This window comes from Camarhynchus parvulus, chromosome 1 (genome assembly GCF_901933205.1).
Source record: "Camarhynchus parvulus chromosome 1, STF_HiC, whole genome shotgun sequence".
Taxonomy (NCBI): Eukaryota; Metazoa; Chordata; class Aves; order Passeriformes; family Thraupidae; genus Camarhynchus; species Camarhynchus parvulus.
In genome coordinates, this window is record NC_044571.1 from 110,610,060 (window position 1) to 110,635,316 (window position 25,257).

Sequence of the window (25,257 nt, forward strand, 5' to 3'; positions counted from 1 at the left end):
GGTACGGCACAGGTACACACATTGATCTTGTCAGTCCCACACCACCACAGCCAGGATCTTTTCTGGGGAGTGCAGCTGGCTAAAAGGACACTGAGCAGGTTCCTCCTGCCTGCTGTGGCAGCAAACTGAGCCAGATTCCACCCTACCACCTCTCATCCATGCTTCCCACCTCCAGCCTCACAGCTGAACTGCTTCTGCCCTGCAAGGCATTGCTCCTTTCCTGCCCTGTGCAACTGCAACTATAATAATAATTACATAATGCCATATTATCTTCTGGAAGAAAAGAGGGAGGAGCAGGTGATTTGAGACGGACCAAAAATCCAGCGGCAGGCAGATCCAATGTAGCAGTTTCATAATGGCTGAGGAAGGTTCAGAGTTCTATCAGTGGTTCTGCTTTGTCTAAGTTGCCAAAGACCAAGGCCAAAGGATACACAAAACAGGCAGGGGCTGCAGGAACCAGCTGAAATGTAAAATGGCATCAAGTGAGACCAAAGCACATAATAAAAACTGCTTCTTTTATTTCCAGTTTTTAAATATTTTATCACAGGAGAAAACCGAATGTCAGATTTCCAAACCAACTCAGAGTTAATAGGAAGTAATGAAGAGATGCTGCTTGAGAAGGGGCATCCCAGGACACCTCCAGGTCATTTGTTTGGAATAATTTATCAAAAGTTTGGCAACCTTCCTCAGCAGCCTTACCCTGGCAGTCCAGGACAGCATGCTGCTCTTGTGGCCTCTGCTCCAGAGCAGCAGGGCAGGCCAGGAAACCCTGAGCCATCAGCCACAAACTCTCCTTGCTTGCAAACCACTTCCCTCCACTTCTGCACAGCAATCAGCTCATCACCCACCCTCTCTCTTGCCAAAAAAGGCCCTCAGTGCAGGTGAGTCACTGGTGTGATCCTTTGTCCCACTGCATGTTGGATAAATCACTGAGCACTGCCCTTTTTCCTGCTCAAAGGCAAGGTGCCATAAGAGCATTCCAGGAAGGACACACAATGCAGGGGTTATATTCCCATCCATCCCACCCTCACATCATCCATCCAAGCTGCAGGAGTGTGCTGCTCTCCCCTTGCCTTACAGTTTCCATACCTTCCTATGAAAACCTTCCACACATAGCACAACTCTTCTGTTTTTATAGCTCCATGCAACCACTTCCCAGTGGATTTATTCCTCATGGACCAAGCCCTCCATTGCCCTATGACCCTTTTAAGCTGCTTTAAAAAACTGTGAAAGGACCCTGGATCTCCCTGCCACATGCTGCCCTCACACAGGACATTCATTCCCTGGGCAAGGGCACATGTTGGGGACAGGGTACAGCACAGGCACTGCTGTGCTGCTGCACCATTTTCTCCCCTCTAGGTGGGGAATGTAACAGCTAAATATATATTTTATCAGCTGTTCTAATTTATATCACAAGCAGAATTTGAACAAAAGGTGTTGATGGGGGTGGGTGAAAGTGGTCAAGAGCCTCAGCAGCAAAATCAACACCCTCCCGGCTGTCCCACGAAGCACACACATCTTTCTTCCTTCTCATGCATTTACCACAGCTGAAAGAATTGTTGTCTTTAAAAACAGGACAGTTTTGGAGTTTTTGCTATGATAAGTTACAACTCTAAGTCTACTCATGGAAAAAAATACATCCTAAACATTTAGTCAGCTAAAGGTTTGGCAGTGACCCAGCGAAGCCAGAAGAAAAAAACAGGGGGAAAAGCCCACCGCTGCAAAAACACACATTCTCCTTGCAGACCCTTTCATCAAGGCCTTAGGCACACTTACACACCTAAATTAAAACCTCTACACCTGCATGAAAGGAAAGCTGCTACTTGTGGGGCTCTGGTTAACTGAGCAAAAATGGCACAGAAAAAGAAAGTGCCCTGTTGATGGAGAAACCTCCCTCTCTCTGCCCACCTTGTTCTCCCAGGCCACCAGACACAGCAATCTCGTGCTGCAGCAGTCTGCAGCTTTTTTTGTGCAGATCAGATGGCAGGAAAGATGCCTCCACAGACCTGCCATGGGCTCCTGAGGTGGCTGAGTGAGGAGACAGCACAGTTCTGGGGGGTGCACCAAACCCAGGTCATTCAGAGAGCTCACACAGCTTTTGGAGATTGATCCACACGTGTGACTGCCACAGTAGGGTAGGGGCTGTCCCCAGCACTCTGGTAATGAGTAGCAACCTAAATAATTCAGATTTTTGACTAGAAATATGGTCTTGATGAGGTTCATCCTAGGCCACATAAAGAATGGGCTGTCAAGCCATCTATTAGTAGTTTGCTGTGGTAATATCTGAGGAGGTGTGAGACACCAAGTGAGGCAAATAGGGCAAAATTATATTTAAAAATAAGTGGAAACTGAGTACCATTTTTTTGACTATAATCCCCAGGGAGATACAGGGACAAAGTACTTAAAAGTAGTAAAAAGAACACAAGGGAAAAAAACAATAAACTATTTGGTTTTTTTGAACAAAACCAAAGCAGACCTACCTATCTCCCTTGCAATAAGACTGAAAACCTGGTGGGAAGGCATAAGCAGCAGGCATCATATATTCTTGACTTTACCAAGGTTTGTAGGCTCCCAAGGTATTCTTGGGCAAACAAAGGAAACAATCCAAATGAAAACCTGGATAAACAGCACAAAATTAGCAGATAAGCTACATGCACAGATTTATTGTTAGCAGCTGAAAGAGAAAAGCAGTTCTTTCTTTCCCTTCTCATGCCCTTACACATCTGCATCTCCTTTCCATATCCCCTAAACACAAACCAGGCACCAGGTGGCCAGCTCACACTGCAGCCTTCCCTTGGTGGCCTGCCTCCTTCTCCTTCATCCACCTACCACTTTCCATGAAACCTGTAGGAGTTTAATATCCCGGGAGCATCTGCTTCTCTGGCAAACAGACGGAAACCGGCCCATGAGTTAAAGCTTTACCGAGACAGGGCTAAGACAGACAGCAGCATCTTCCACAAACTGGTGCCAAAAGCTGTTCAACACCCCTATGAAAATGGGGCTGCAGTTAGACAGGAAAAGCCAACAGCCCGAGCACACACTGGAGACACAACCTGCTAGACAGCAAATCTGCAGGACAGGAGCCTGACGGTCACGAGCCAAGCGCAAACAGCGCCGCGCCGTCACACGCAAAGAGGAAATCAAACATCCTACTGGGATGTGTAAACGGGACATAACCCACCAGGCAGGGGGAAACCTCTGCAGAGAGCCCCACATGCAGCTCTGAGCACTCACGCTGTGGGAGAGGCAGCTGGGGTCAGGGCAGCAAAGGGAAAAGCTGCACGGGGCCCAGAAAACATCCTGCAGGGAAAGACTGAGCAAGCTGGAAGCAGCCCGCACAGACAGAGGTGGCTGAACAGGGAAACCGCAGCAGATGTGTGCAAAAACTGCATTTTCAAGGGACTGAAGCACCTGCCAGTTCTTCAGGATAAAGTCAGACAGCTTTCCTAATTGCAAAGAAAGTGAAAGAACAGGTCATCTAGAGGGGCTGTGGTGTCTCTAGATCTCTCTGTGGTCACAGGAAGCAGGTCTGTAAGCATCTGCTGTGGTTTCTATAGAGCTACTTTGGTCTGAGACAGCGCTCAGAGTGTTGTCCTGATACCTGACCTTACAGCTCCCTGGGACCACATCCCATTTTGCACAATACCAGATATTTGTCAGGTAGCAGAGCTCCTCAGCCTTGAAAAGGTGAGCCCAAGCTGGATTCCAGGGTATAGAGGAGCTGCTCCACAAGCAAACACATGGCTTTTTTTATTACATGGGACAATGTGGATATGACAGCCCAGGTGCCAGGGGCTGGATGCTGCCTTCTCCCACAGCAAAAGCAAAGGAAGGAGCTGGAAGTTTGTAGGCTCCTCTCTGAGATGTTTTGATGTCCACATCTTCCTTCTGAGATCCAAGACTCCATGCCCGTCCTTTACTGGGTCAACAGGATTTGGTTTTTTGCGAATGGCTGCGATTCCTCTGCTCTGGACTTTCTTCAGGCCCAGCCAGCCTTGCTCAGTCCTCATGTTCCTGTGACAGGTTTTGGGATGAAGACCCATTTCATTTTGGAGAGGTGATGCTTTTGGGAACTCTCAGGATGTGAAAACAGAGGTGTCCAAGAGCTTCCCCAGCAAAGAGTGGGCAAAGGCAAGGGCGATGACTGAAATGGGACACCAATATTCCACTTCCTGTTCTACCACTGGTTTTTAGCCTGGATACCACATAGATTTTGTCACGACAACTAAAAGTAGTAGAAATGTGGTACTTTTGTGTCACAGCACAGAAAGAGCTGTTTTTTCCCTTATTCCTGCAGAGGAATAACATCAATTCCATCCACAGTGGGAGATGCATACTGCAAGGGCCTCCAAATTTACCACAACAAACAGAGCAGGAAATGGGGGAGTACCTAACCTAAAAGACAGAAACACTTGTTATGAAAACCCTATTTGCTTAGTAATTCCAAAGCTGCTTCATTCCACCAAAAGCAAACACACAATTTCAAGGATTTATTGCAAGAGCTACTACAAAAAATTAAAAAGCCCCTCTGCAAGTACTCAGTCCTCCTCAGCTGTTCAGCTCTGTCCTCCAAGTTACACCTGCCTCTACATACCAGCTAAGTTTTCTTGGCCTCTTCATTCCCTTCCAGTTCCATCATCCATCCAGTGATGTTGCTCTTCTTGCTTTTCCTGAATTTGCAGTACCAGCAGAAGACAGCAAGGGCCAGCAGAAGGATCAGAACCAGTGGTAAGTATAAGATGAAGTTCAGCAGTGGTGGGGATGAGCAGATCCTAGACAAAACAGTTGACTCTGAAGGGAAAAAAGAAAGAAAAAGTGAGGCCCCAAGCTAGTTTAAGTTTCTCACTCCTAAGTGCTATTTTCTTAACACTTTTCCCTCAGTATTCAACAGCTACCAATTTTTAAGAATTCATTCAGGCTACCTGAGGAGAAGGGAGAGAGAAACCAGGTAATTTGCCTCAATTTCTTGTCTGGGGAGGTCAGATAAAGCCCTGGCTTGTTCATCTGAAACATCCCAACAGAAACAGCCCAGTTCTTCTGCTAACCCGTTCCAGACTGGGCTCAGTGAGGAAAAGCAACACACCCTGCCTGACACCAGTGACAGTGGGATGAGGTAGAAATCTGTCAGAGGCTGCACCACTGAGCAAGATGGGATAAGAGGAAAGCAAAGGAAATCTGATCAAGAGGTCCCTGTCCCCCCCAGACACCTGCCCCTCCTTGTTACTGCTGATCTGCTATCATATTTCATCCCCAGTGAGCTGCAGGCAGCTGTGAGCACCATCCTCATCCCTGGCAGAACAGCTCCCTAGCTGAGGTGGAAGCTGCTGGGTACTTCAAAGATACCTGCATCACTGGAGGAACACATATGCACACACATGGCCACCCAAAAAAAAAAATAAAAAAGAGAGGGAGAAAGAGAAAACACCCAGCTAATCTTTTGCCTTTTGTGAAAACCATGAAAACCACTTGGCAAAAACACTTACTCAAAAATTGGAGGAGAATTTACTACCAGTTACTGAGCAATTTTAGCAATGCCTTTTCCACCAGTAATAGGTAACAAGAGATAGAGGGAGCTGATGAAGGAGAAATCTTGCGTGCTAGAGAGCTGTGATGGATAACAGCAGTAACACAACAGCAGGGGGGACAAAGTGCTGTCAGTCCCTCTCTGTGCAATTAAATCCAGATTAGCTCTGCTGTAGGTGCAAAGTCATGAGAGCAGGCCTGTGCCTGGCTGTGGGAGCAGCAGGCAGAGGGGAGGGCTCTGCAGGGTCTCTCTTTCCATGATGGTCAGCTCTGGGAATTGCTGCAGAAGCCAGAACTCGTGTAGGCACCCAGGCTGGCTTCAGGCATGGCAGCTCCAGAGCTGAAGGCAAGTACAAGTGCAAGATCCTCTCAGCTGGGTGCATCATGATTGATTTCACAGTTTATATTTTTTCCCCCACATGGGTCATCTGAGCCTCCTATTTTCCCAAAGCAGCAACAACTCCTGCCTATTACCTTCCTAAAAATGCTGCATGCACCTGACTGAAACCTTTGCTTTTATTTACCTAAACTTCTGCATTCAGAATCCAGTCCTACCTTGTGATATATATCTTATATTAAAGCTATACTAAAAGAATAGAAGAAAGGATTTCATCAGAAGGCTAGCTAAGAATAGAAAAGGAATGATAACAAAGCCTTGCGACTGACTGAGACAGTCTGAGACAGCTGGACTGTGACTGGCCATTAATTAGAAACAACCACATGAGACCAATCACAGATCCACCTGTTGCATTCCACAGCAGCAGATAATAAATGTTTACATTTTGTTCCTGAGGCCTCTCAGCTTCTCAGGAGAAAAATCCTAAGGAAAGGATTTTTCATAAAACATGTCTGTGACACTACCTTTGCACCCAGCACAGACCCCCCACTCACCCCAAAGTGAAGTTTAGAGAGCCCTCAGCCTAGACAGACTTGCCAGAGAAATCACACCAAGAATTTTCCCCCCAAAACATTTAGGTCCTGGCCCCAGCATGGCTCTGGGGAGAGGAGGTGATCAGCCCCTGGCGCCCAGCAGCGTTACCTGGCGGGATGGTGATGAGCTGGGTGTTCCCTGAGCGTGCCAAGGCCTGCACAGCCCAGCCCTTCCCCTCGCCCTGCTGCTGCCATTCCTGCAGCTGGCAGTAATATGCCCCAGCATCTCCGCTCTCCACGCTGCTCAGCGTCAGGCTGAAGTCGCGGGCGGAGGGACGGCGCAGGAACAGCCTCGCTGCCAGCCGCCCCTCGGGGTACTGCACGGTGCCATCGCGCTGCAGGGACAGCAGGGCACTGTCACGGCCACTGCCCTTCACCTGGAACCAGGTGGCTGAGAGGCGTGAGTGGGGCAGGAGGGCGTTCTGCAGCCGGCAGGGCAGCGTGGCCTCCTCGCCCTCCCGCGCGGAGATGCTGTTGTTGGTTTTCTCCATCTGCAGCTCGCGCTCTGTGGGGGAAGAGTGTGAGCAGAAAGAGATGTTGTAGTGGTGTGCAGCTGTAAAAACATTTCTGCCTGCACCCACAGGCTGACAGGAACCTTCTGGAGCAAAGTGTGAGGGATTGGGATGGCGTCCCACAGGCCCCTTGCTGCTGTGACTCATTCTCCCTGGGGTGTCGTGTCCCCACTCTGCCCATCATCTCTGCCCCCTGTGCAGTAATACTTCCTACCCACTCCAAATAAGTGATAAAGGCATCTTTTGGACCAAAAGCTATTTAGGAAGCTGGTATTCTCTGATCCACTTTATTTAGGGCTGGGGTGAGGCTGAGAGAGGGAAGAACTGAGCCAGGGAGACCCACCATGCACCCCAGAGGTGCAGTGATTAAGGTGAGAGCAGCTGAACCTCCAGCCTTGTTCCTTAGCAGCAATGTGCTGCAGGGTAAGGAAAACCAAGTGTTTTCCTTCAGGATGCTCAGGAGCACCAGGTAAGGGCAGCTTCTCTATTCACAGCGTTGCACAACCACCCAAGTGCACCAGGTGTTGGAGGGAAAAGAAAAAGGCCAAAATTCACTTTGTTATGAAGCATTCGACTACATCTGCCAGTAGCAAAAATAGCAGCTCGGTTGGCTTGGGAGGATGTGGTAAATCTCCCTAATTCCCTATTTCCCTTTGAGAGGCACTGACAACTCCTGCATCCCTAAGCCTCTGATCCAACACAGGAGCTGCTGCTTTTCCTAAGCCCTGCCAGCTTAGGAGAGGCCTGGCAGGGGCCTGTCATGAGTTGATCCAACCTTCTCCAGCAGCACCTACACCAGGGATAACACCTGCTCACCTGAGAGTTTGAACTGCAGCGTGGTCCTTCCCGATGCTCTCTCCCCGAGCTTGTACCAGCCATCCACCAGCCAGAGCCATTCCTCCACCACACAGTAGTAGCTGCCCTGGTCCCCCAGGTTTGCAGAGAGGATCTGCAGCTGGAATAGGCTGCTGGACACCCTCTGGCTCAGGAACCGGGACTTTTGTGCAGGAGAGCTGAATTCAGGCCCATATTCCAGTACGCTGGTGTAGTTGGCCCTGAGGATTTGCAGGGTTTTTCTTGTGTCTGCCAGAGGAGGCAGGAGGTACCAGGTAACAGCAAACTGTGAATTATCCTGGGCAAACACAATCCTGCACTGAATGGCTGCATTACCACTGGCAATTTCCACAGAGCTGTCCTTCGTAGCAACCTGAAGCTTGCTTTCTAAAATGGAGAAACAAAACAGTCATGCCAGATGCAGCTGCCAGTACAGGGATACTGACAAGGAGGGGAATAAAGCTGAGAGAAACACACTGGAAGAGCAGTAAGGAAGAGGGTGCACAAAGGCTCGTTAGGGGATGCTGGAGCAGAGGGTGGAGGGAGGAGGGAATGAGCAAATCCACCACCCTTGTCCAAATAAAAGCAGGGAATCACAGCTGGGTGTAAGTGGGCAGGAGAGTAGCAGAGAGGTGCCTTGGAGACCACGGAGCAGGAATGGGGGAAGGAGGCAGCCATTGTGTTGGAGCTGGGAGGCAAAGCCTCTGTCTGAAGCAAATGTGTCTGTCTACCACTGCTCCCATCAGCAGGCTCACACATACGCGACAAAAACAGCCCACAGCTTTGGAGACTGTGAACACGTGTCTTTTATCACAGAGAGATTACAGAGCCTCTGTGGTTTTCACTAACAGTTGCCATCTCAGGTGTTTGCTGTGGTTATTAATCCAAAACCACACAACAGAGTCCTGCACACCCTCTGTGATCACACCCAGTGATTGTTCAGTGCTGTGCACTTGAGGAGAGCAGAGGGATGGTGCTGCCTGCAGCTCTGCCCTGGGCAGAGGGAAATCCTGATCCTGATGTGTGTGTGCTGCTCCTGCTCTGAGGGAACCTCTTCCCACAGTGGAACCTCTCCTCCAGCAGTGAAAAGGCTGCAAATCCATATCTTTAAAGGTCCTCCAGGCACCTGCATTTCCCCTCCACCCTCCCCTCCATGCTCAGCAGTCAGGGGAAGGAATACACACAGGTATTACCCTCGGGTAGGGAGAAATTACTCAGCAGGAGACACCCATCAGGGTTTTAAGGGACTGTAGGCTGAGTTTCCATTCTTAGCCCTTTCCTTGCCTATGAGCTGAGCAGCAGGACACCCTCTGCCACAGAGGCTGGGGACAGCTGAGCTCCCTTAAGGCTCAGCCCCTGGGTGCTGGTTTGGGGCCAGGCAGCAGAGCTCACACTGAGATGGTCCCTCAGAATGTCTCAGACCCCTGTCCTTGGCCACAGGCTCAGCAGGGCACTCTCCTTCCCAGCCCTCTCCAAGGGATGCAATGGCAGCAGGTTGTGGAGAGGGCTTTGGGACAGGAGGGAGCTGTGGCTTCTCCCATAGGGGCTGAGGGGGAAGAGGGGCACTGCAGGAAAAAGCTTGCACATTTCCCCTTCCTTCAAGCATTTCTTCTCAAAACCCAAGCAATCCACTTCAGAGCCCTTCACTGCCTCTCTTGAGACTGGTCAAAGCAAAATATCCCAAGCAATATCTCTTTACATCCCTGTAGAGCCTCTGCTTCTGTGAAATCTGCCAGCAAAACCTCCCTGCTTATCCTTTTCTCTTTGCACCCCATTACTCTTCCTTCTCTCTGCAGACAAACACATTTTCACCAGAAGGTTGGCAGTTTCCTCCACAGAGGCACTTGCACAAGTCCCAGTGCCTGCTTATTGCCTCAATTCCGTGATGAGGATTTCCACAGCAACACTCACTGGGATGAATGGCAGGGGGATGTTCCCAAGGGATCACAGTGCTGTTCTGCATCTCACAGTGTGCATTTGCTGCTCTGAAGAAACAGGTATGATTGATGTCTTAAACTTCAGTATTTAAAAGCACACCCATCCCAGAGCTGGCTCTGTGGAAGCACAAATGCAGAGGGGGACACTGGAGATACTCGGAAGCCATCTGGAGATGGTTCTGGGCAGCCTGCTCTAGGTGGCCCTGCTTGCACAGGGAGTTGGATCAGGTCACCTCCAGAGGTCCCTGCCAGTCACCACCATCCTGTGTTTCTGTGACAGGTGAACTGGCCACGCTGGAAAAAATAAGACACTTATTCCCTAACTTCATCTGCTCAGCACCAAGGATATCCCTCAGCCAGTCAGTGAAGTGCCAGGGGACAAGGGGGCAGGCAGGGTCTTGCTTGGGTATGGCCTAGCCTGGCATGCACTGGGACAGAGAATGCTCCAGAGAAGGAAAAGCTATGAGATCTCAGAGAGGAGGCACAGGAACCAAGCCTTGAGTGCTTGATTTTGATGAACAAAATTGCTGTTACACTCTCGGAGATCACCTCAAGAGGAAGCAGAGCACTTGCTGCAAAGCCCCTTTGTTTTAGTTCATGTCTCCTCTCTCTCTGCTGCTAAAGATCATTTACCAAAAGGGCAGAGGAGCTGTCTGCCTCTTCCTTTCTCACATAAAGCCATGATGCCTTTTTCCCTTTCATTTTCAATTTAATTAACCTGTCTCCCTGTGAACCTTGCCTGCTGACTCTTGGCTTGAGCAGTGGAGCAGGCAGAGGGACACAGCTCATGTGGGCTGCTGGCCTGGAGGACACGAGGTGAAATGCCCACTCCAGCTTCACTGGAGAAAAATTAAAATGCCCACTCAGCTACACTGAGAGGCTCATGGAGCACTAATTATGAGATCCCACCTTAGATATTGGAAATGGAAAAGATCTGTCCTCCTTCCCTGTCTGCTATAATCTTTCATGGATGTCCCTCCCATCTGAAGATGGTCCATAGATCGCAGCAACGTGTAAACTCCTAAAGCACCAACTGACATCAAGTAGTAAACAAAGTGCTGAAGCAAAAAGTCAAGAACTCCGGTATCTCTGCAGGCTCCAACTATAAGGTTTTATATGAGGAGAAGCAGGCTGGTGATTTTCATGATTTGCAGCTTCATTTTCTGCAGCTTCCCCTCAACCCTATTGCTGCCTGAGCCAGCTTCCTCCCCAGACTTCCCTACCTTCCCAAATATCCTCCACTGGCTCATGCTGCCTTTCCAAGAGAGGTGGCACGAGAGGCAGCAGGAACCTCCCACTGTGCATCACCCTCTCCCAGTTCCCACCATCTTTTATGGTGTTGCAGTCTCCAGCAGCAGCTGCAATACATTTGGAGCCAAATGTTGTCATCTCATGCTGCTGCCATCTCCTCTGTGTAGATGCTCTGCAATTACACCTGCTCATCTTAATGCCATTTACACTACAGATGTGTGCTAAAAGATGCTGATTATTGTCACCCCTCTGCCTCAGTGCCACCCTGCCCCAGCTGGTTGGAGCTCCAGAGCATCCCAGCAGTCAGCTCCGCAGGGGTGAGGAAGCAGTAACAGTGGAACAGGAGAGAGCACCAGAGAAAAGAGTCCAGACAGGGGAGGAAATGTATTAGCTACAGTAAACCCATCAGTTAAAATACATGAAAAATGCATAATTTCAGTTCACTGGGTTGTGATTCCGAAAATCCAAGGATTTTAGAGGAAGGAGCACTTACTGCAAGAAAAAAAAAAAATTAAAAAAGAGCAAGAACTCTCCTTTGCTAGCAGAACAGACACAAGGGCAAAAAACCAAACCAGCCCATGTTGTCACGCCTGCCTGCAGAGGCTCAGAGGCTTTGGCCAGGACAAACCCTGCAGCCCCAGCTGTGAGCAGGGCACACTGGCACTGTGGTGCTGCTGGGGGTGGCAAGCAGCAGGCTGGCTTGGGGGCTGGGGTCTGGCTGCTTGCAACATCTCTCTTCCATAAGAGGATGAGGCTCCCAGCGGGATGCTGGCGGGAGGGATGGCAGCGCAGCCCCTGCCTGCAGGGGTGGCCATAAAAGGGAAGCCTGGGCAGGGCCCTGGCTGTGCAGCCCAGCTGTGCCCGGCAGGAGGCTCAGTGCTGGCTCCCAGCCCGGCAGAGGGGCCTGGTGCTTTCTCAGCATACCTTCAATATTCTGGCCAGGGAACACAGGCATACCCCAGCATCAGCCTCAGAGGCTGGTCTCTCTCCACTGCCTCCCAGAAGCTCACACCATGGGGTGTACCTTGCACCCCAAACATTCAGCTGGGATTCTTGGGGGGGGCCTGCTTCTTTCCAGAAAGCAGGCTTAAAATCCTAGTGGCAAGGCTGATCCCTGTATGCTTGGTTTAATCTGCCAACAAATAGATACTGCCGCTTGCCAGCGCCAAATTTGCCTCCAAGGTTTTGTCAGGTGCTGAGGAAGCACCAGAACAGGCAGCACCATCTCCTGCAGTCCTGGGGACACCCCAGACATCAGTTGGGGTTGCCCCTGGTGATGTTTGATGGATTTAAAGTTGCAGGAGAGACCTCTGCTGAAGGTTCTGCTTACCTGGCAGCACCACTTTTATTCCCACGGCATTGGAGCTGGTGCTGGCTGCTGGCTGCCCCAGGGGCAGGACGTTCCTCCTCCAGACCTCCACCTCACACTGGTACATCCCCTCATTGGCGGGCAGGGCGCTGTGGACGTGCAGCCTGAAGGAGGTGTCAGTCTTGGCCAGCTGGGCTTTCCCCTGGAAGCGTGGCTGTGCCGCCCCCCAGAGCACAGTGCCATTGGGAAGGACCTGGACCAGCTCCTGTAAGGGACCCGTGGGCGGGCTGGGCTGGAAATGCCACCGCACAGACAGCGGCACCTCCTCCAGGGTGTAGCTGGCAGCCGCTTGGCAGAAGAGCTCAAAACTCTGCCCATAACTGACCGTGGCAATTCGGCTTCTCAGCGTGGCGTGCAGACCCAGACCTGCTCGGGAGGAGAGAGCCCTTGGCTTGGGCACACAAGTCCTGCCCTTGGCTTGGGGACACAAGTCCTGCCCTTGGCATGGGCACACAAGTCCTCCCCGGCACCATCCCACTGGCACCCTTCCCTTCCCAAGAAGGAAGGACATGGTCACTGCACACCATGGAGATGAGCAGCTCTGCTCTCAGAGAAGAGGGCAGGAGAAGCAATCAGAGGCCAGCACCAGGGGTGTATCTCTGATAAATACCACCAGACAACTCAGCAAGTAGCTTTGTGGAACTTAATTACTTCAAGTAATTATGCTGCTAGAACAGATATTTTGTATTCCAGCTTAAGGAGACAGGCCTGCTGAGCAAGATACTGCCCCTCAGGTCCCCGAGCATTTTAGCCGGTGTCTCCCACTGGTCTCTCCCAAAACACACCATGGAGGACTCTGGCATCCTGGTAGAAATGGGGAAATTGAAGCACTGCAGGGCCAAGTGATCAGCCCTAGGTCACCCTGCAGCAGCATCAGCAGGGCTCAGAGCACAGCAGGCCTATGTCCCACTGATGTGTCCACCTGTCAAAACCCAGGAAATTCCTCTGGCTGCCCTGGAGGACTCGAGCCCCTGCCAGGGGGGCTCAGAGACCTTGGCACAGAGCCCAAGACCCCTGTGCCTTTGATTTTGACCCATGGAAAAACAATTACCAACCTTTATATGAAGAATTACAAGTCAAGAGAGTTTAAGTAGAATAATAGTTTGTCACAGGGTGAAAAATAGATTTTGGGGTTTTTAGAATGAGGGTTCGGGGTCCCAAGATGGAGGAATTTGGGCGTACCATGTCCTACTTCCTTCTTCTTCCTAGCCTCCACATTCTGGGTGATGCTGGCACTTTTGGATTGGTTTAAGGTAGAAACTCGCTGTCTAACATAGGTGATAGGTATTGGGAAGTTATTGTAAATAATGTACACGTAGTTTTTAGTATCAAAGATAACACCACCTCTGAGGGTGGCCAGTGTGCCTCAACCCAACCTGCCAGACAGACCTATGGCAGGTCAGAGAAAGAATGTTAGAGATAAGAAATAATAAACAACTTTGAGAATGAGAATAGAAGAATCCTGACTCCTTATTCGACTGCTGGGCTGGGAAAAAGAGGCTTGTACGTATCTCAGAGTCACTCTGACCAGCAGAGATTCTGAGATCCACCCACTTCTCCAACCCAGAAACAGGGATGGCCGAACTCACCCATGGAGCTGACCGTCACCGCTGCCTCCCCCTTGCCTGTCCAGTTCCGGCCTCGGGCCCACTGCGTGGCTTCACACCGGTACTGCCCACCGTCATCCTCGTCCAGCGTGCTGGGGATCACCAGGGTGAAGGTTCCAGAGCTCTCTTTCTGCAGCCTGAGGCTCCCCCGAGCCCCCCCATCCCGGTAGGTGCTGCCCAGGCTCAGGGTGCCATCCTGCTCCATGGCAGCCACCAGCTCCCTGTGCCCCGGCTGCTGCGGCGGCAGGTGCCACCAGCGCAGGGACACGGGGCCAGTGGCTCCCTGCACCTCGCAGTGCAGGATCAGGGCGTCTCCTGCTGTCACCCGTGGGGTGCTGGTGGACACAGACAGGCGCAGGTGGCTCTCTGCAAATGACAGTGACCGCGTTGGGATGCTGCACTCCTTAGGAAAAGCCAGAGATACTCTAGCATTACATGGGAAGACCAGACAAATCTTGATTTTGGAAAAGAAGAGTAGTTGGGGTGTAGTAATTACATATCCTCTGAACAGAGAGAGACACAGTTCTGCCAGGAAAATCCTGGGAAGCTGTGTAGAAGCTGTGAGAAACTTAGAGGAAATAATTCAACCAATTATTATCTCTCTTTCTGTAACCGTTGTTTATAGATATGGTTCTCCAGAATGTGCTATTCATAGTTCACCAATAGGGTGAGAGAATATTCCTATAGTTCACCAACTGTGTGACAGAAGATTCCTAAAGGCCCAATCAAGTCTTAAGTCCACCATTATTTTTATAAGAACTGTAGATTTCTAATAATAAGGTGTCTTTTCAGAGCTTCTGATGATAGAGTCTCTGTATCACCTTTAGCTGTCCCCAATATCCCTTCAATGATATTGGGAATTGCCTAAAATTTTCGACTAGCCTTTTCATATAAATTTGGAGAAGGTTTTGTGGTTGCAGTTTTTTGTTTTGTTGTCATTTTGGTTTTTTTTTTTTTTCCTTTCTGTTTTATGTCTTTCTAGGGACACAGATACATAAAGAATGAGTTAAGAAACAGAGTCCCAGCAGGCAGCTCCTGCTACATCAGAAAAACCATTACCTAGCTATGACAAGGAGACCAAGAGCCTCCTACACACTTTTCTTAGAGTGGTTTCTCACAAATCATCCATCCAAAACAGTGTGAGTACCCTGATGGAAATGACAATGATCCCCCTCCCTAGACGTGTCTGTTCTGCTGGGTTTTCCTGTGATTTTTCAGGAGTAGCAGCAGATGTTGCTCACAGCTTTCAGTACCAAAGATACAGGAGGATCCAGACTCCTCAGAATTCTACCTATTTGCCCCAAAACTTACTGTGAAGAGACTGGACTAAAGGTTTACACTTTGTTGACAGCTACTGTGTCTGTCATGCTAATATGTGCTAAAGCAAATGCTTTTCCCATTCTCTATCAAAAAACTATGGCATATTTGCACTCTTGCTGCCCTTGTCAAGATGAGGCCAGACCTAAAGCATTTCCCAGTCAAGGATCCTGCAGACTTTACCCAGCAGAGCAGCTGTTGGGCTTTACTAACCTACTGGCTTCACGTCGACTTGGATGCCTGATGACACAGCGGTCTGGATGCTCTGCAAGTCTCCAGGAGTCTTCATTTCCGACACAGAGCACTGGTAGGTACCCTTGTCCTCCAGCCCCACCTCAGAGATGGTGAGGACATAGACTGTGTTGCTTGGCTTGAATGCTCGGAGCTGCCCCAGCCTGGCTCTCTCCTCGTATTCTTCCTCCCAAGTCAACACCCCATGGGGGTCAATCCTGGCCACTTCCATGTCATTGAGGAGCCAGATGACTTTGAAGTTGCTGCTTTTTGGGGCTTCCACCACACAACTGAGCTGCAAGGTGTCCCCTTCAGAAAGGGAGGGTTCAGTGGCAGTGAGGTCCACGGAGAGGTCTTTGTCTGTGGGCAACCAAAAGCAAGGAAGGTGGTGGGTGGCCCTGCCCATGCTTCCCTCCTGCCTGGCAGCACCAGTGGCCTTGCAGAGGGCAGCAGGAGGGAATTCTCTGTTAAAATGTTTGAGTTTTTTTCAGAAGAAAAGTGATCAGGATGGAAAACTTTGACCCTGGGGAGAGGGTTGGCAGCTCTGGGCACTAAGCAGCAGCTGCAGGTGGAGGAAGAGCCAGAGCCCTGGGGAGCTGAGCTCCCCCCTTAAGAGGAGATAAACCCAACAGAGCAAAGCATTCACTGGGACAGCCTTTGGCCACAGCCTCCCCTTGCTCAGCTCAGGCATTGGAACTGGGGGCTGCCCGAACTCAGAGGCATCAGCTTTTGCAGGTGCTGCTCTGCCTCACCTCCTGGAGCTGTTTTACCTCATGGAACATCTATCCTGTAAGCCAAAAAGGGGTTTTATCACAGTGGTGGTTTTAACTATGCTGCTTGTGGTAGAAGAAGGTGCACGAAGGGCTGGCATTCAAGTGGCTTGTCTGAATCTACTGTGGTTCTTCCTGCATGCTGAAACCCCCAGTGGCTACTGTGGGCTGTGGGCAAGAGATGCTCTCCAAGCTGGAGATGATTTGTGTTAAGTTCCTACAGAAAGCGGAAATGTTAAGCCTTGTCACATCATGGGGAGGCAGGAAGGAAGAAAGAGAAGGTGGATCCTGCTCCCCGCACCAATTAGCAGTAGGTGCTGAGCAAAGGAGGCAGTGACAGGGGGAACCTAAAGCCATCTTCCCCTTGGCAGACCCTCTTGGGCAGTCAGTCAGCTGTGTCTGAGGTAGGGACCCCATCTCTGGGTCCTGTGATACCATTCATCTTCCTCACTGGGCATTCAAGGCCCCTGGTTCCTGGCATCAGCCTGGCTGGACAGTGGCTGCAAGCAGGAGACCCACTGGTACCCCAAAACCCTGAGCCATGACCCCACAAAGCACTGGCATGGCCAAAACCTGGAGGAAGGACTGAGCCTTCATTCCCTGGCTCACCACTGTGTCCCTGGGTCACTGTGGTGCCCCCTGAGTCTCAAAGCAAGGGAAAGGTTACATGCTGTGGTTTGGAAGGAAAACAGAGCAGCTCCCAGACCACAACTGGAAGGGCTCAAATAATTTACCTAAAGCACAGCACCCTGTGAATTTAAACACTGGTTCATAAACTGTTTGTGAACAGGAATCCCAGCTGTTGCAGATATGTTTGGCATTCCTAAATATTTGCTGCAGAGTTTATAGAAGTTTATAGCAAATATATGCTGCAGAGTTTATAGCTGGAGCAGCTAGCCATGGTCAGAGTGGCCGATGGCTCTCGGAGTGACGGGGTGCTCAGCCCTGGGGTCCCCCACTGGGTGCTGGAGGACGAAACCAGCCCTGCAAATTTGATGGAGGGCTTGCACACCCACTGCTGTGCCACCATGGCAATACCAGGAGCACCACCACTGCAGCTCTCACCACCATCACTTCCCTTCTGCCTTTAACACTTACCACAGGACAAATACCAAACTCTGACAAGTTTCTAAACAATCCCATGGCACTGACGCCTGAATCCTCACACCACCAGTCATGACAAGCCCTCCTCAACAAGAGGATGCACAGAAGTGCACTGACTGCCAGTGCTCCCCAAGCAGCAGCAGGCTTGGGAAGTCTTTGCTGCAAGCAGTGCACAATGAGGGGAATAAAGCTTAGCCAGGTTTCAGGAGACAAAGTGACAAGAGAGCACACTTCCCTCCCCCTCGTCCTGATAGCTTGCTCCCCTGAGCCACGTTCGGAGTGCGGAGTTCTCACCCGACAGTTTCTTTGGTTTCCTGCTCTGACTCACCGCCCTCCCACGGCACATCAGTTCCCCTTACTGCCCCTGCTCTGCTCTGAGGCTTCCTCCACCCACCCTGAGGAGTGGGGACAGGGTACACCACATCCACAGGCAGGGCTTCAGGGGGTGACCTGCTCCCATTTTACTGCGCCCTGTGTTAAAGGACACCAACTAGCCACAGCCTTGTCTTGGCAGCTTTGAGCTAAAGCTTACTAGTGACAGTCAGAGAGAGAGAGATTCTCCCTTCCCCTGGGCACAGCTACTCACACACATCTGGGGAAAAGCAGGGTGAGGAGCACAGCCAGCAGAGGCTGTGGCAGGAGGGATGGCAGACAGGGTGCTCAGAGGAACGGCCTAACAAACAGCAGCACCAGCTGCTCTGGAAACCAGCGGGCTGGTGGCACAGGGACAGACAAGCCACCCCCAACAAGAGCTGTGCAGCACACACAGGCCACCCCTGGGTCCCTCCGTGCCTGTGCTGAGGCACAGTGACGAGCAGCTGACTTTTTTAAGGCCACAAGAGCCTAGAGGCAGTGTAACAACCCTGTTTGCCACACTTTGGAGTTAGCACTGCCAAGGATCCATCCAGGCTGCTGTGGGCACACGCTGCGCCCTCTGCTAATGCCTCACACGGCTCTGTGAGGCTCTGGGCTTGGTGCTGGCAGCAAAAGCACCAGCAGCTCCTGAGCCATGGCCCTGAGCTCAGCCCAGCCCAGCCCATCCCCTCAGTGCCCAGCCAGTGTGTCCCTGGGCTGCAGCACAGGCAGGTGAAGGGGCGCTGAATGCTGCTGCTGTGGAGCCTGGAATGCACAGGGGAGCTGGAGCCAAGAGGTGAGTTTGCAAAGGCCTTACCCCGGCTCAAAACTGCCAGCCGAGTCCTCTGTGTTTGTTTGCGGGAGATGTCCTTCCATGTCTTGTCAGGATCCTCAATCCACTCGGCTGCCTCACAGTACAGCTGCCCCTGGTCGGATGGCTTCACTCCCCTGATGACGAGCTTGTACGTGGTGTTCCCAACCTTGTTCAGCTGCACATCCCCCTCCAGGAACCTCTGCTCATAAGAGGGCCCTGGCTTCAGGATGAAGTCCTTGGAGAGGGTGAGGATCTCCTTGGCAGGCTGCTCTCCTGCTCCCTGAAGAAGGTACCAGCCAACTGAGAGATGGGTGTGCTGGGCAGTGGCCTTGGACACCTCACAGGTCAGCTCCACCACATCCCCTTCCATGTGACTGAGGGCCTGGGGTGCCATGGAAGCCGAGAGTGTGTCTGGAATCACTGAGCATGGGGAGAAACAGAATCACAGAATATCCTGAGTTGAAAGGGACCACAAGAATGCAGCTCCTGTCCCTGCATAGGACAGCTCCCAAGAATCTGCAACCAGGGCCCAAGGGATCTGACAGAACAGGAGAAAAATCTGTAGCTGACTGACAAGGCTTCCATCACCTTGCGTTGAGGTGTGAAGCGACTAAAACCTCAGCAAACAAGAAAAAAACAGTCAATCTCTTCACAGTGCCCTCTTCAGCCAAACTACAGTCAGCATTAATTAGGCAACCCCACAGAGATTAGAGCCCATCCCCTCATTGTCCCAAATAGTGAGATCTATCTCCAGCAGACTGGTGCAGCACCAAGATAAAGGAGAAAACAAGGCTGAACACCAAGTGGAAGCACCATACCACCATGTAGACTCAGTAGGCTCAGAGCTGGGCCTTTCCCTCTGTACCTCCACCCTATTGCCTTCCCTCCCCATGGTCTGCAGGAGCTGCTACCTCCCTCCATCTGTGGGTATCCCACTTGGGTCAATTCCCACACCCACAGAGCCTGGAAACTCCTGCCTTCCCCAGTGCTCAGCTGCAACATGCTGGGTCTGTGTCAGGAGCTGAAGTCAGGCCATGGGAGAGCAGAGGCTTCCTTTCCCTCCCCTTGCTCTGGCTGGGAGGCAATAACCACAGAATCACAGGATAATGAGGTTGGAAGAGACCTCTAAGATCATCAAGTCCAACCTATGCTCTAACACCTCAACTAGACTATAGCTCCAAGTGCTTTACTGCATTCCAGTGCTTTATTATTCTTTCAGTGAAAAATTTCTTCCTAATATCCAACCTATACCTTCCCTGACGTAGCTTGAGACTGTGTCCTCTTGCTCTGTCAGTTGCTGCCCGGTGGAAAAGACTGACTGTGGGAATTCAGGACATCCCTCTGGCTGTCCTGGATTGCCAGGACCCCTGCCAGGGGGCTCAGAGACCCTGGCACAGAGCCCAAGACCCCTGTGACTTTGATTATGACCCATGGAAAATGTTACCAACCTTATATGAAGATCTGCAAGCCACAAAAGTCTAAGTAGAATAATAATTACTTTGTCACGGGGTGGAAAAATAGATTTTTGGGGTTTTTAGAATGGGAGAATAGGAGGCTTAGAGGTTCAGGGGGCAAGATGGAGGAATCTGGGCATGTCCAGCTTTTCTCCTTCTTCTTCTTGGCCTCCATCTTGGCACTTTTGAATTGGTTTAGAGTAGAAGTTCACTGTCTAACATAGGTGATAGGTATTGGAAAGTAATTGTAAATATTGTACACATAGTTTTTAGTGTAAAAAGATAACACTGCCCCGGGGGTGGCCAGAGTGCCTCTGTCTGTCCTGCTGAGTGGACCTCAGCAGGCCAGGAGAAAGAATTTTATAGATAAGAAACAAAAAACAACCTTGAGACCGAGAACTGAAGAGTTCTGACTCCTTCTTTGACTGCCCGGCTGGGAAAAGAGACTTTCTAATGCATCTTGGGGTGACTCTGAGCAGCTAAAGCCCCAAGAACTGACCCCACCTGTCTACAACTTCTTGAAGGGAAGCAATAAGGTCACCTCTAAGCCCTTCTTCTCCAGGCTAAACAGCCCCAGCTGCTTCAAACATTCCTCAAACCAAAGAACATGCAAGGTGATGGGTATCTTGACATACCTACCTCAGCCCCACCCATCAATCCCTTTCCCCAGTGTCCCTCTGACAGATGAGATGTCCCTGTGGGGACAGCAGCGACCTGTCCCACCGCAAGCAGGGCCCCCACTCAGGACCCACCTGTGAGGTTGGTCTTGGCGCTGTAGCTGCCGAAGTACCTCTCGTCGGTGTTGGGCGTGTGGCACTCGTACTGGCCGGCGTCGCGCTCCTGCAGCTCGGTGATGTGCAGCAGCACGGCGTCCCCCTGCAGCCGCTCCACGAAGATGCCGCGGCCGCGCACGCGCTGCGTGTAGATGGCGTAGGGGAACGAGGGGTCCACGGTGCTGACGATCTGCACCTCCCGCTCGGGGGCCGAGGGCAGGTAGATGGACCACTGGAAGTTCTGCTCCGCCGGGCCCTGGTAGCCGCTCACCTTGCACCACAGGGTGATGTGGGAGCCCCTGACGCGGTAGAGGGGTCCCTCCTGGACAGTCACCAGCCGCTGGGCATCGGTCAGACCTGCCAGCACACACAGTGTTTGCAGGGGGGCAGTTACAGGAACAAGCCCTGTGACAACAGAGCCCTGAACTTTCTTGTCTCCTGCCACTCTGGGGGTCCAAGACAGAGCCCAGAGCACCATGGCCAGAGGGCTGCCGAGCCCGTCCTTGCCTGAAGAGCCTCTCTCAGGCAGCACTGCAGGGGAAGCAGCAACCAGGCTGAGAGCACTGGAGGAAGCTTGTGGTGTGTTAAAATGAAGAGCTCTCATGTCCTGGACAAAGCGTGGGGCACAGGGAGCAGGGGTGCAGAGCTGATCACTGCCAGAGGAGGAGATGCAACACAGCAGCTGAGGGACACGGGACAGTGGAGGTCGGCAGCAGCTGGCTGCTGCAGAGATGCTCCATAGGCAGAAATGGAGGAGAGCACAGGAGAGGGGGTCAGCAAGAACTCCTCTGAAGGCAGGGGGCACAAGGAAGCATCAAGAGCTCCCTTCATTTCTGCTTGCAGAGGGTCTGGGGATTGCCACCCACAGACCCTCCCCTTCCATATAGCTCCCAGCAGTGACATTCGCTCTGTCTGGGGCTCAGCATGCACACCAAGCAGAATGCCCACAGGACACGGTCCTGAATCAAAAAACAACTGTGATGGCCAGGGAAGAGAGCTGGTGACAGGGCTGCCTAGGAAACCTCCAGAAATTCCCTCCCAATGGGAGAGAGAGTGAGGTAACACCCTCCACACTGCAATCAGCCACTCAACAGGGACGTGCATGTCCCCTCACTGAAACCCTCCTAGGGTCTGGGCTCTCATTTTGGAGAGAAAACACAGTGCAAAAGGAGCACAGGCTGATGCACCTCTTCCCATGGCAACTGAGCCAGAGCAGCTCTGGCTGAGCCCCCCATGCCCTGCTTTCCCCACAACACTTCCAAGAAAACTCTGGCCACTGGGCAGGGCACTCACCCAGGAGGAGGAGGAAGAGGAAGGCAGCTGCCAGGCACTGTGCCAGCCCCATGGGAATCCTCTCTGCTTGGATCCTCTCCCAGAGGAGCAGTAATGGGTTCTCATGGGCGATGGCCACGCCGCTGTTTAGAGAGAGGCTGGGAGGAAACTGTCTCTAGTGGTGGTTTCCTCTGCTTAGAATGGCAGGGAGAAGTCACGGAGCAGGGTGCATCAGCAAAGCAACACCCCCTGGGAGGTGACAGCCTGCACCCTGTCCCCAGGCCACCTGGGCAAGTGTGACGATGCCCACAGCCCCTTCTGCCACTGTGTCCGTGCCAGATGCCCACCTGTGGGCACCACTGGCTGTGGCTTTGCTGTCCAGCAGCAGCTCATGGGCTAAACCTCTGTCTCAGGTTCCCTTTATTGCTTCCCCTTTATTGCTTGCCCCCTGCTGACAGCGAGGAGGGGACAGGGGGCTGGATTCCAGGGAGGGATGGAAGCAGATTTCTAGGGATGAAGGTTCCTCCAGCTATTTATTTCCCATGGCTGCAGCCAGCAGCATGATGCCTTAGGCAGAGGCCAGGGTGGCACAGTGCTCCTTGAAGATGGCTGATCGAGCTCTCTCCACTCCAGTGCCCCCAGTGGGGCATCCCTCCCACAGCACCCCCACCAGCCCAGCCCATCCACTACATGGTCAGCAGAATCACAGCAGCCAGTCCAGCCCGCTTGTTGGTTCTTGGAGGATCACCACAGAGCCAGGAATTGGCCAGGGCCTCTATCCTGTATGCACATCCCATGGATGTGGGAGATCCTGGCCCAACACTTCTGGCAGCAGCAATGGGACATGGAGAGCTGCACTGGAGGGCTGAGGCCAGGAGGTTCCAGCATGGTCCCAGGGGCTCTGGCACATTCCCAGAGACAAGTGCAGTGGCTGCATCACCTGGGACATGCTGCTGGCTCCTGCTGGCAGGTGCCAGGGGTGTGCTGGCACATGGTGGGTCATCCAGGGGCACATCCTGGGCAGGGAAACCCAGTTTCTGAGGCATGCAGCCAAAACACTAGAGATGGGCTCAGAGGCACTGCTGAAATTATTTGTTTGGGTTTTTTTGTTTGGTGGGTTTTTTTGGTTTTGGGGATTTTTGGGGTGGTGTTATTTTCTTTGTTTTGGGGTTGGTGGGCTTTTTTTCCCCAGGTGGCACAAAGCATTTATCCCTGAGCCATGCTGCTCCCGCTGCTGCCAGAGGGATTGACTGAATGCCTTAATTAGCTCAGGGATTCACAAGCAAAAACCAGCCATAAAACAGCTCCTCTTGCTGGATCCCAGGGGGCTTCCAGAGGGAATGAGATTCATGTAACAACCCAAAACAAACACCAGGTCCCTCCTTTCCCCATTTATAAAACCAACTCATATGACAGGCTGGGAGGTGGAGGCAGAGGCCTCTTGCTGCAAGGCTCGACCCTCCATCAGCCAGCTCCTCAGAAAACCAAATCCAGAGCAGGGGACAGGCTGTGGCAGCAGGCAGAGGTCCCTGCAGGATCCCACCTGTACCCTGAGGAGGGTCTGTGCCCTGTGGCAGCAGGACACAGCCATAACTGTGTGGTAGGCTTACATTCTGTGCTGCAGGATTAAACCTTCCCATTTCAGAAGGAAAGGGATGGAGAGGTTTGCTTTCCAAGAGCAGCCCACTGCCAGCACTGCCCTGGGGGATCATCCTGTTGACAGTAAGCCAGCCCACTTACCACTATGGAGGAGGGAAAAGCATCAAAAGCATCTCTGCTACAGTGACAGAGCAAATGGAAAGGAAACTTGGAGTTCAACCTCAGTGAGCTTCCGACAGCCAGTGTGCAGATAAACACACGCTTGGGGACAGTTTAACTCCAAGCTTGCAGCTCTAATGATGCACGAGTCGCAGTTTACATTTGCAGTAGAGAAACTGGGGAGAAGAGGATTGCCTGGCCCAACTCTATCCCTGGCAATAATGCTCTGTGGACAAAACCAACAGATCCCTCTTCCTGGGACTGCACAGTCTAAAACTCACTCTCTTCCTCCCTGGGAAATCAGAGCAACCAGACATACAGCAGGGCAGGGTGAAGGGAGAGGATCAGAGAATTCTTTACCAAGACAGCATTTTCATTAGAAGCCACATCAGTTAGTCCAAATCCATGGGGAGAAAGATTCCCTTGCCCTATTTTCCCAGGCATGACACCAGACAGGAAATGACAGGGAAATATTCTTCTTGGATAGCACAGAGGGTCCCTGCCTGTACCTGCACAGAGCAGAGGACTTTCCTTCTCTGAGCCAGGTGCTGCATGTGCCCAGGGCCCCACCTGGTGAACTGAAGTGCTGCATAGTCCCATAGAGATTAAACCCTCTTGGCCTCTGGCTCCTGGAACAGCCTGGCTACTGCCAGCACCACCTCTCAGTGCACCTCAGCAGGGTACAGCAATCTCCCCCTCCAAAGCACAAAGCTGAGGATTGGGCTGCCCAGACCACTGGCTTTGTCTTTCAGGCTGGTGGTGACCATCTTTAATTGCATGCCTCCATTCTCCTTCCTCGTGCCTCTCCCTGGACCCCTTTGAAGATGCTCTCTTTGGATGTTGCTCAGCCACTTTGGGTCAAAGCTTCCCAGAAAAACGCCACCAAAAATGCAGCATGGAAAGTTACCAAGCCCAGTACTAAGTTACCATGGAAAGTTACCAAGCAAGGTGGAGGCTCTGCTAAAAGAGCAGAGCAGCCATCAGCAGCATCCACAGAGATTTGGAAACGTCTTGGCTAGACAAGTGCTGACATTCACCTTACACACTGCAGTGAGCCTGGGGAGAGATGGAAATAAGGCAGGCTCAGCCCCACATCAGGGTAGAAAGGCTGTGGAGGAAGCTGCTGAGGGTGAAGGAGGTGACCCAGTAATTAGTGTTCATTTTTAGGGGGAGGAGTCTGTTGACACCCAGAAGGGATTAGGCAAGCACAGGGGAAAGGCTGTAACCAGATCCCAGTCTGGCTACATGGCTCCCACGAGTTCCCTCACCCCATCTGGGCGCCTGGGGTTAGGGAAGCTGTGGTTTCCTGCGCCTGCAGCCATCACACTCACTGCTGGCTCCCACTGAAAAGTCACAACAAACGCCACCCTCCAAAGGAAATCAGACCTCAAACCCTTTTATAGGCAAATCCAGCTTTGCACAGGAAGGGTTTTCAGCTTGTGTGGCT

At 51.8% G+C, this 25,257-nt stretch overlaps 1 protein-coding gene across 1 annotated transcript; it reads right to left on the reverse strand.

The window, feature by feature from the left end:
• Positions 1–4,597: 4,597 nt before the first annotated feature.
• LOC115917251 (immunoglobulin superfamily member 2-like) lies at positions 4,598–22,140 on the reverse strand. Its single transcript, XM_030971063.1, has 8 exons — positions 22,074–22,140; positions 20,760–21,137; positions 18,557–18,973; positions 15,494–15,871; positions 12,318–12,722; positions 7,782–8,186; positions 6,563–6,958; positions 4,598–4,791 (listed from the first exon to the last, which is right to left on the reverse strand). Exons 1-8 carry the CDS (start codon positions 22,123–22,125, stop codon positions 4,598–4,600), a joined length of 2,625 nt encoding a protein of 874 aa, XP_030826923.1. The 5' UTR covers positions 22,126–22,140.
• Positions 22,141–25,257: the final 3,117 nt, after the last annotated feature.